The sequence below is a fragment of the Cynocephalus volans genome, chromosome 9 (assembly GCF_027409185.1).
Source record: "Cynocephalus volans isolate mCynVol1 chromosome 9, mCynVol1.pri, whole genome shotgun sequence".
NCBI lineage: Eukaryota > Metazoa > Chordata > Mammalia > Dermoptera > Cynocephalidae > Cynocephalus > Cynocephalus volans.
In genome coordinates this window covers 146,884,797-146,896,023 of record NC_084468.1, presented here as the reverse complement: position 1 = coordinate 146,896,023, position 11,227 = coordinate 146,884,797, and the positions used below count along the sequence as shown (strand labels likewise).

At 44.8% G+C, this 11,227-nt stretch overlaps 1 protein-coding gene across 1 annotated transcript; it reads right to left on the bottom strand.

Moving 5' to 3' along the window:
• Window positions 1-400: 400 nt before the first annotated feature.
• LOC134385820 (putative tripartite motif-containing protein 61) lies at window positions 401-9,509 on the bottom strand. Its single transcript, XM_063107500.1, has 2 exons — window positions 8,997-9,509; window positions 401-469 (listed from the first exon to the last, which is right to left on the bottom strand). Exons 1-2 carry the CDS (start codon window positions 9,507-9,509, stop codon window positions 401-403), a joined length of 582 nt encoding a protein of 193 aa, XP_062963570.1.
• Between the last annotated feature and the right edge of the window lie 1,718 nt (window positions 9,510-11,227).

Genomic DNA, 11,227 nt, shown 5'->3' with positions numbered 1-11,227 from the left:
TCATGTCATCTGCCAACAGCTCCCATGATCTTTCCCAATTACCTGGCATGGACCTGCATGTGAGGGGTCCGGGGACCCAGCCTGGTATGTGAGGGGTCTGGTGGACCCAGTCTGGCATGTGAGGGGTTTGGTGACCTAGTCTGTACAATGGGTTTGAAGGGTCTGAACTCTAGGTCTAACAATATAAATGGAAATTTAGTATAACTAAAATAATGAAACATTTTGGCTTTAGTTCTGATTTGCCTTACTTAACAACTGGTGTGGTCATGCAGCTTTGCAATTGGTGTAGTCGTGGCAGGATTCCAGGCAGGTAAAAAGAGCCTGGCAATTTGAGTAGTCCTTGCAGGATGCCAAGCAGGTAAAGAAGAAGAAAGCCCCTTCGGAGAGGGAGGAAATGTGGCTACCTTTGGATATGTGGTGCCCGGTGGCCACTCTCCTGTTCACTGGGGTCTGGCTGTTGCTCGCTGTACTGCAAGCCAACATGGACCAGAAACCCCATGAAGCATCACAGTTTCGAGACTTTCAGCAGAAAGCAGACAGGTTGGAAGTGTAGATACGTGTCCTGCAGGCTGATGTACAGCAACAAATTATCGCTGCTTCCCACACCAAAGACGTATGACGAACTCAATGGTGAGTTGGGGGAGACTGTGCATCTCCTGGGATGACCTGCTCATCAGAAAGTGAAGCACGAGCAGCCTGTGGGACTGGGCAGACCGGTAGGCAACCCACTGGTGACCCAGTTCACTACTTATGTCCCATGTGCCTAGGTCGAATTGGTGGGCTGGGGGAAACAGTAAAGTGGCAGAAACAGGGAGAGCCCCTGGCTGCTACAGTTATGGGACCTAGGGGTGAATGTTGTAACGTGCTCTGGACACAATGTAGTAAACACATGTCGCGATTGTCAGAAGGCAGATGGCTTATCAAGTGCCACTTAAACCTGAGAAGGTGGATGGTGTAATGTGCTCTGGGGAAGATGCAGTAAATGCATGTCACATTTGTCCAAAGGCAAATGACTTGGAGAGTGCCACTTAAACCCGATGGCTCAATGGGTGCCCTATAAACCCAAGAAAAGAGTGCCGCATGCAGATGGCCACATGACCCAAGGACGGGTGCCCCTGCAGAATTTTAAGTATGTTTTCACCTGGTGAAAAGGTGGAAGTTAGTCTCCATTACCACGTGACTGTCTCTGTGGCAGTGGTAATAGAATAGCCACAGACATGCACAGAGGCAGGGCAGCTGCTCCTTCATGGACTGGGTGAATGCAGTTGTTCGAACTGTGTGGGTGAATGCTGCAGAACTGCCCAAGACTGTGAGTGAATGGCAGGCATAAGCTGAGCTGATTCAAGTGATTCAAGAGCCGGGGATGGGGCAGCTAGATGTTAATAGCCAAGACAATGAGAAAAAGCCCTGAGAGAATTTCAGAAGTTTAGAAGAGCACCCCTTCCATCACAGACCCTGAGTCCTGGTAGAACTGAGTTTCTCTGGAGGACAGACCTGGGGCACTGCTGCCTTCGGGAAACTGTTCCCTGCATCCCAGCTGCTCTGGCTGGAGCAATCCTGCTGGGGTGGCCCCAAGTGTGGTTCGTGCAGCAGCTCTGGAGAGCACAAGCCAGAAACCTTGGTGGTGTTCACGTTAAGTTTGCAGGCCTACAGAACGTGAGAGCAGGGGAAGTGTTGCAGCCTCCACGCAGATTTCAGAAGATGTATGATAAAGCTCGGGGACTCAGGCAAAGACTTGCTGCAGGGGTGGAGCTGCTGTGGAAGTCATCTACGGAGCAATGTGGAACAGAAAAGTGGGGTCGGAGCCCCCACAGAAAACCCCCAGTGAGGAAATGTCTAGTGGAGCCAGGATGGCGGGACTGCCACCAGGAGCCCAGAACTGTGGGGCTGCTGGCAGTGTGTACCGGCCTGGAAAAGCTGTAGGCATCAGGGCAGCTCAATGGGCTGCACCTGGTGGAGCTGTAGGAACAAAGCTGCCCAAAGCTTTGGAGGGTCCAGGTGCCCCAGTGTGCTTAATGTTTGCCCCGTTGGGTTTCGGATTTGTTTGGGGCCAGTTTTTCCTTTCTGTTTCTCCCTTCTGGAATGGGAATGTGTACCCAAGGTCTGTCCCACTATATCTTGGAAACAGATAAATTCAGTTTTGATTTTTGCAGGTACACAGCTGAAAGGAGTTTTGCCTTTCGTTTCAGATGAGACTTTGGACTTTTGAGTTGGTGCTGCGACAAGCTAAAGACTTTTGGGACTGTTGGGATGGAATATGTAATATGTGAATGCAAGGGTCAGTTATCCTCACTAAGGGAACATCGTGGAAGATTCTGAACGTGTAGATTGTAAGGCGAGGGACCCTGAAGGGATGGATTGTTGGGAAAATATAGGAAAATAGTCAGGGCACCTCAGATATTCAGAATCTTGCTGAGCATTTGATGTAAATATGCACGTGTGCCCAAGTGTTCCTTGGTTTTGTCTAATGTAATTGCACATGTGTACTCAGGTGTCCTGGGTGATGACTTAAGTATAAAGGATGAGTGGCTGTGATTCACAGGGCTCCCTACCCCTGGGATGCCCCCCAGGGGGCCAGTGGGAGGCTGCTACTGCTGCTGGATGCTGCTGCTGGATGCTGCTGCTGCTGCTGCTGCCGCCAGTGGCCCTGGGATGCCCTGAAAGGCTGCCACTGCCACTGCTGTTGCTGAGGACTGAGCTCATGTCATCTGCCAACAGCTCCTGGAATCTTTCCCAATTACCTAGCATGGACCTGTGCATGAGGGGTCTGGTGGACCCAGCCTGGCATGTGAGGGGTCTGGTGACCCAGTCTGTATAATGGGTTTGAAAGGTCTGAGCCCTAGCTCTCAGAATACAAATGGAAACTTAATATAACTAAATTAATGAAGTGGTGGGAACATAGCTGGTGGGTACAAGCAGATCACATGGCGAGAGAGGAAGCAAGGGGGAGGAAGAAAGAGAGAGAGAGATGGTGCCAGGGTCTTTTAAACAACAAGCTGTTGGGGGAACTAATAGAGCGAGAACTCACTTATTTATCCCCCCTCCCCCAGGGAGAGCATTAATCCATTCATGAGGGATCTGCCCCCATGACTCAATCAGTTTCCAACACTGCCACATTGGGGATCAAAATTCCACATGAGTTTTGGAGGGGACAGCACATCCAAACTCCATCATCCTCCATGCTCTGCTGACCCTTGGTGCTCTGCTGACCAGCAGTTCAGAGCCATTGTCCCTTTTATATTACAAGTACACAATAGTGGCCGCAAGCCAAATGCATGAATAACTACAACAAACATGCTGAATCAGTAAATGCGCACACATGCGCAATTACACTACTCTTATAACTTGTTTCTAATGCATGTGCTGAATCTTGCCCATTTGTAATAGATGTGAGGCAAGAGATCCTAACTAAGCTTTCTTTATTTTACACTGGTTTTACTTTCCTTACAGTTAGAGAGCAGTGTTGTAACACAAAGGTCGAGGGTTCAGATCCCCATGCTGTCCAATCACCAAAAACAAAACAAAAGCAAGTAAAATAGACCAGGATAATTATCCAGGCTGTATGACTGACCTATGGGGAAGGGGGTCTGTCATATCATTCTCTCCACTTTTCTACATGTTAGGAATTTTCCATAATAAAACATCAAAGTACACAAGAATAGACATCTTTCCCCAATTGCCCTACCGCTAATGTTACTAACTTTCCAAGTCACCATCTTTCTCCTGATCTCCAAAACAGAATGTAGAGAGCTGGCTGGTTAACTCAGTTGGTCAGGTACTGGTAACATGAAGGTCTAGGGTTCAAACCCTGTTCCTGCCAGCCCCCTCCCCCCTGTCCCCAAAAAGGATATAGACAAAAAAATGAGCAAATGTGTAGTATGTGATACTACCACATACCCATGAAGATTATTTGATAATCTTCTACCTCAGTTTATCTCTACCTTAGATGGTTCGTGTCTTTGAAAAACATTTAAGAACATTCAAAAATGCAAACAATTGTCAATTCTCAGAACTTGTTTTAAAATTTCTTTCAAATTAATAAGGTATTAAAGACTTCTTTTTAAAGCCAATATGTAACCATTCCCAATTTTCATTTTGACAATATATACTTTTTACGACAAAACTACGTTAATGTTGAAAATAATTTTTAAATAGCATCCTAAAAGATATTTTATGTTTTTACTTAAAAATAAACTGGATGTTAAAAATAACATGAATAATTATTTTTAAAAATAAAAAACCGAATATCAGGACATCACAGATGAGTTCTGATGTATTTTCTTTCTTTCTTTCCCACGGCTGGCTTGTCCAGAGATGGAACCCTGCACCTCGGCATTGTCTGCACCATGCTCTCACCGAGGTAACTAGCCAACCCATGACCTATTTTAATGCATGCATCTTAATTTTTATTCTTACCGTCAATCTAACATGTCATCATAACGTTTTTTACTTTATAACAGGAAATCATTTTTCATATAAAATGTAAATTAACATGAAGATCATATGTCATGCTAAAATGGGAAAGAAAAATGCGTATTATTAAAGATGTATTAAAATATATGATTAAAATCTAAACAGTCTACAAATCTAAAATAGAAATTTTATTCTCTTTTTATTTAGCCTTTAAACATATAATTAATAACTTTGTAAAAGGAACTTTTCTCTTTTAAATGAAGGGCTATATAACCACACAAATAAGTCCTGTAAACAGGACCCACCGCAGGACACACTGGACACACCCTTCACACAAGCTCACCACCAGCAGTGTGGTCTCCTTCAGTGCAACGCATCAGACTCCAGCGCCACACCCCGGCCCCAGGGCCTGCATCGCCCAGGCTGGTGGCCGACCCAATGCGGGCCCTCAAGGACAGCTACTCTACCGAGCAGATCCCATCTTCCCGCTGGGCTGAGTGAGCTGCTTGCCTCGGTCTGAAGAGTGTAAATCCCTCCAGCCCCCTTCCAGCCTGGCAGCCTGCCCAGGAGTGCAGGGCCGACAGGAGCCCACCTGCTCAGGGACACATGAAGCCCAGCATGCTTGCAGACTTGCTCTCTCTTGTCCATTCCCACAGCTCCAACCCTCCAAGCCCCCATGGCCTTGGTACAAAGTGTGTTAAGGGCAACCCCACATCACTGCGGAACTGACTAATCCCAACGTACAAAGCACCACCCTATCACATACTATATGAAAATGTTCAAAATATGGGGCGGGGGGGGAAGAAAAATATGTTCAAAATATTTTTGAAGTGTCTAAGTCCTCAATATTGTATTTTACTGTGAAAGGTTTTGGGAAACACCCCTGGGAAACACTATGAATACAAAAAGATACAACGTTGAGTCTTTAAACAATGCACTATCTATGTACCTCATTTAGGCAAGGAAGTACAGAGCAAATATTTACCAAAAATGAGAGAGATCAGTATGCACGGATATTAAATTACTTGTAAGATATATCACTAGATAAAAAAGGCAAGTTGCGGAACACATAGGATTTGGGAGAAAAAAGATCGTGTTTATATAGCCTTAAAACAACTTGAAGATACACAAGAAATTCAAAGTTGAATACACACACGATCACAAAAAGAAATTGCTGACAGAGGTAACCACAAGTAGAAAAACTTGGAAACACCATAAATCTTTTCCTTACAATCAAAAGTATGAATGTTTGGATTTGAATTTGTTGTTCAATGTATCCGTGCTTTCTCTCAGATATTTCAGGGCAATGTGTGCTATTGCCACAGGGAATTTAGGCAAGCCAGTGTTTCTTTTCTTTTTGGCAGCTGGCAGTACAGGGATCAAACCCTGGACCTTGGTATTATCAGCACCACACTAACCCACTGAGCTAACCAGCCAGCCCTTTTTTTCGGGGGGTACGAGTAGGGGGCCAGCTGGTATGGGGATTAGAACTCTCAAGCCAATGTTTCCGATGGTTAAGATCATGTATATCTCTTTGACCTCTATTTTATATTCAGTAATGACAATAAGATTATATGGGAGACCTTGTTTAAATTTACAGGAGTTTCCTAGTTACCTAATTTGAGGTCATAGATTGATTGTGTCCGTGAAGGTTTCCCAGTTGCCGCATTACAGCAGATACTGAAGTTCAATCATCACCTGGATTATAGAAACAGAAAAGCCCTTATATCTTTTGGACCCTGCTTCTATTTTGCAGATTTTGTTGTGTAGATAATTTTAGTGAATTTTAGATTTGCAGTTGGAAATTACAAATGGAAACTCTGTTCCAGTTTTTTTTTGGTCCTCTCCCTGATTCTGTTTCTTTGTTTCTCTTTCCATTACCTTCCTTTTTTCTGCCTTCTTTTTTCTCTTTTTTTTCTTACTGCAGAGAACCTCACATGAGTATCATGAGAGTTCTGTGGCCACTACTGGTTTACTGAGTTTATGAATCCTGGGCCTAAGTCTGGTTGGAGTTACCCCTTCCTTGTACCACAGGGGTGCCTTCAGTACCTCTCCCTATAACGGTGAGGACCAGGGTCTTCATTGTAACAAAGGCAAAGGCAGTAGCAGCAGAAGCAGCAAAGATGTTCTGTCGAGTCCTAGTTAGCCATCTGATTTTAGGAGTGTGGACCTCGATTGCTATGATTTGAATGTGTGTTCCCCCCAAACTCATGTGTTGGAAGCTTAATCACCAATGTAACAGTGCTGGGAGGTGGGGCCTAAAGGGAGGTGTTTAGGCCATGAAGGCAGAGCCCTTATGAATGGATTAATGGTACAATAAAAAGGGCATTCGGCATTTTTTTTTTTTTTGGCCCTTCTGTTCTGTCATGGGAGAAACAATCTTGCTCTTCTCTAGAGAGGATGCCGCTTTCAAGGTGCTGTCTTGGAAGTGAACACTGAGCCCTTACCAGACAAGGAACATGCCAGTGCCTTGATCTTTGACTCCCCAGCCTCCAGAAATGTGAAAAATAAATTTCTGTTCTTTATAAATTAGCTAGTTTCAAGTTTTCTGTTACAGCAGAATAATACAAAATGAGACATCAATAATTCAAATCTTCAAATACTGATGGACCTTCAAGTAGTAACTTTTCTTGAACTGTATGAGTGACCACCCAATGGACCCATAAGTGGCACAAATGTTCTTTCCTCTGAGTGCTGTATAGAACAGGGGCCAATGGCTGATTGAGTCACACAACCAATCTGTCACAGTTTAGGGTCTTCTCCCTTGAACCTATATCAGTCACAGCTTATGCCTGAATCGAGACACAAATTCATTCTAAGACACAGAGATAGGCCTGGACTGAGACACAAGACCCAGAGCCACATTAAGAATGACCTGAATCTAAACTCCTTTCCCTTATACTTTTAAGGCTATATAAACACACCAATAATTTTCAAAACTTTTTTTTTTTTTTTTTTTTGGCAGCTGGTCAGTACAGGGATTGAACCCTAGACTTTGGTGTTATCAGTAATCATGTCTAATCAGCTGATCAAACTGGCCAGCACCTTATCAAAACTTCTAACTTAGGTTACTTAAGTGTCTAGCAGACCCTCAGCAGAACTCAGTAAACGAAGCACAAAACAGCCGAGCTGGTAGTGCAGGCTTGCCATCGGGCAGCAGAGCCCATTAGCAAACCAAAGCAAGAGGAGAAGCCCCTGATGCTGGTAGCCAACTTCTCCATAATCATGGTCACAATGCTAATTGTTGGGGTCAGTTTAAAGACCCAGGGACACCACCCACATACATTTTTTTCAGTGTTGATACTGAGGATGCCACATACCAAGAGGGGATGAAATGATTTATTATTCACATGATAAAGTTTATGGGGAGAGCAGAGTGGTTACTAAGTGGTTCTTACAACAGCTTGAGAGAGCAGGGAAAAGAGACAAGGCTGGGGTTGCTAAAATGATTACAGGGTAGGGCTGGTGTGAGGGTGTGGTCCCTCTCAGGGCCTTGCTTGGTTTGAATGTCTCACCTGTGACAAAGGAGGAAGCACCCAGGCTTTCTCATCAGCTTGCCCAGATATTGGACAGAAGAGGAATATTAAAAAGTGAGTCCAAAAAAATTTCAGCATTCAAACGTCAAAAAGAAAATCACAATCTTTATTATAAGTCCTCCCCCAAACACCAGAAGGAAATATAGCCACATGCAAAATGGTCCTCCAAGTAGTTAATCATTCATCTCTGAAGATACTCATGGTAAGAGATTTTGAAGAAGGTGTAATAGAGAAATAAGGCATAAGCTTTTGTGCAAACACATCAGTGAAAACATACAAATGTGATCTGTTATTTAAATTATAAAATGAAACCTCTCCCAGCTCACACTCCAGAAAAATGCCAGTCTGCATGATCTGGACTGTATCCCACGTAGCACGTGGACTTTGGGACTGCTGAATTTGCCAGCAGCCGTTGTGTGGGGATGGTGACATGAGAGCATTTCTAGGGAAAGATTCTTTACACACACCTAAGGACCATTGACCTGAGCCTCTTACCTCTACCTGCCAAAAATATCTCCCAGCATTAAATTTCTCACAACTCCGAACTGCAGGATATAAAGGAGATGCCTGAGGATTGTGAAGAAAGTTTGATTTTAACAAACTAAACATCACGCTTCTTCTGTCTTTTGAGATAACAAGACTCGGGTGGGCAGTTTCAGGATCTAGTGTCAAATCTACCTGAAACGTGCTAATCATGTTTTGCAAGCCAAAATAGTGTGGAGGGAGACTACAACTTTCTTTTTGTAATTCATATGAAAAAACTGCTGGGGTGTCTATGTGTTCAGACCTGTTGTTAATACATTTAATATCTCTCAGTAAATCTAGGTCTGCTTGCAAACATTTCTCCGTTATTTCATGTAACCGATTACTTAGCGTGGATATATGGTGTGAAATCTGGCTTTGGTTTTCCATTAATCTTTCTTCACAATTCTTCCTTTCAGTAAGTAACCTGGCATAAATTGCACCTTGCTCCTTTTGCAAGAAACACTTAAGTTCTTCAAAGTCATAATGTAATTGCAACCTCCAATTCTCCATCTTCCACCTCACTTCAAAAGATTTTGACTCTTGCACTTCATATCTCATTTCTGCATCTTCCACTTGCTCCCTCAGGGGTTCAATGTAGCTCTTGAGCTTCCTCCTGTGACCCGCTGCAGCCTGCGCAATGGGCATCAGGAGGTGATCCTGGTGGTCGGAGGAGACCCTGCACTGGGGACACAAGAGCTCCAGGTCCGTCTCACAGAACAGGTCCAGCACCTGACTGTGCTGCTCACACAGGGCTTTCTCTTCCTGCCGCCTCCTCTTCCTCCTCGTGGTGGGAAGCTGCTTAACAATGTCAGTCATGTGGCACAACTGAGTGTTCCTCTTGAGGCTGTTGTCAGGGCAATAGTGGAGGCAGAAAGGACAAGGGAAGATGTGCTGCAGGTCTTCCCAGCACTGGTGGATGCAGGAGTGACAGAAGTTGTGCCCACAGTCAGTGGTCACTGGGTCTCTCAGGTAGTCCAGGCAGATGGGGCAGCTGGCCTCTGCTTGGAGCTCGGCCAGAGAGGTTGCAAAGGCCATTTTGCCTTGAGGGTTTCTGTCTGGGGAATCTCCTTCCAGTGGGTCTGGTTCTCCAGAAAGTACAAAAAGTGGGAAGCTGGGACTCCCCAGTGTTCTCTCTCCTAATGGGAGCCTGAAGCCTATCTGGGTTCCTAGGAATTTATAAGCCAGCAAGCCTGTGTCTGATTCTTTCCTTTCAGCTGTAAGAGCTATAGTCCCACGACCCCTGCTGATCTCTTGCCGCTGGATCCACCTTTACTCAAATGCGAGCTTGTCTATTTAGTTGTCTTTTTTTTTTTAAAAAAGACACAACTTCAAGAAGCAACGGAAATGAACGACCTCGTAGGGAATTCCAGACTGTGGGACACTCGACACCACAATAAACCAGGTATCTTTAACATACAAAACAAGAAAAAAGAATAATGTGTATTAAATCTATAAAGATCATATATATCAATCAAAGAGACTTACCTCATTTTTTCCTGACTTAAACACAAACATTTGTAAGAGTTACAAAATATATATGACAATTGAAATGGTGGAAATCTCATAATAAGAAAATCATTACTTATTACGTCTGATTATGATACTATAAACTTATTGAAACAAGGTTCTCTAAGTGAGACATTCAGAGCAACAGTATTTATACGTAAAATTCTACATGGTCTATTGTTTGCTTCTTAAGTTTGAGAAGTAGAGGGATTGGGACATAATTTTGTAGATAGATACATGGAGTTTATTGTTCTAATTTTGGTACTGTGTATTTGCTTTAAATGTTATCTAATAAAAACAATTTTTAGAAAGGGTAACCATTATTGGTAACGAGTCACTGTCCCCAAGCCAAGACAGCCTCTCTCTTACTCTCTTCTGGGAGCCTCATCTTTCACTTTTGCTACATTTCAAAGCTCTACACTTTGTCGTGTGTCCTTTCCCTCCTCTCACAATTGACACAGATCTGCAGGCATTCTTCTTGCACTGCAACTCCCTCCCAGTCCTGACTCCTCTAACGCCACAGAAATCTCCCAAATTGAGATGGATTCGTTTGCAGCAAGAGTGTGGGTTCCATCTTCTAATGTTATGGGGTCACTGCCCACAACCACAGCTGGCGCTTCCTACTTTCTCTCAAGTGCCACATCCTGTGAACTCGCCTGCATCATCCGCGATGCTGGCCAGGTCCCTTCCAAGCTGATTTGTCCACATTTCCTCTGAGTGGCCTCCTATAGCACCCTGGCTAGGGCAGTTTCCCCAGTTTTGTCCTCGCAGGATCATCCCATGCCTATCCTGGACCTGCAAGGTAGTGACCCCCAGCTCCACCCTAGACCCCCGACCCTTCACTGAGTCCCAGGTCACCTGCTCACGTGGTCCAAGGTGAACTAACCTGCGCTCTCCCTGGGTCCGGCTCTGCCCGTCTATATGAGCTGCCCTTCTGTCCCCAGCGTGGGCGGTGGTTCCCTCGGCAGCAGCTCGGACTGACAGCTCCTCTCGTCCTTGCAGATCGGGCGTGTCCTCCTCGGTCCAGGCCAGAACAGGCACCAGCACAACCTGTCGCTTCACCGTGAAGTTCTGAATCTGGCCCCTTCAGGCCTTATGAGCCTGTAGAGTGTGTCTTTTCTGTCTTCCTATTGGACAGACTCCAGATGCCATCAGCATTCGGGAGATGACAGGCTCCTGCTGACATTTCCCATCGTCCTCTCTGATGGCATCTTCTGCACAGGAGGTGGGTGTGGAGGATTAGACTC

Coding starts and splice junctions, on each gene's coding strand:
- LOC134385820 (XM_063107500.1), bottom strand. CDS start 9,509: ATGGCCTTTGCAACCTCTCTGGCCGAGCTCCAAGCAGAGGCCAGCTGC. Junction 470..8,996: donor AAGAGTCAAAATCTTTTGAA/GTGAGGTGGAAG, acceptor GTTGGCTTGCAG/TACAGCGAGCAACAGCCAGA.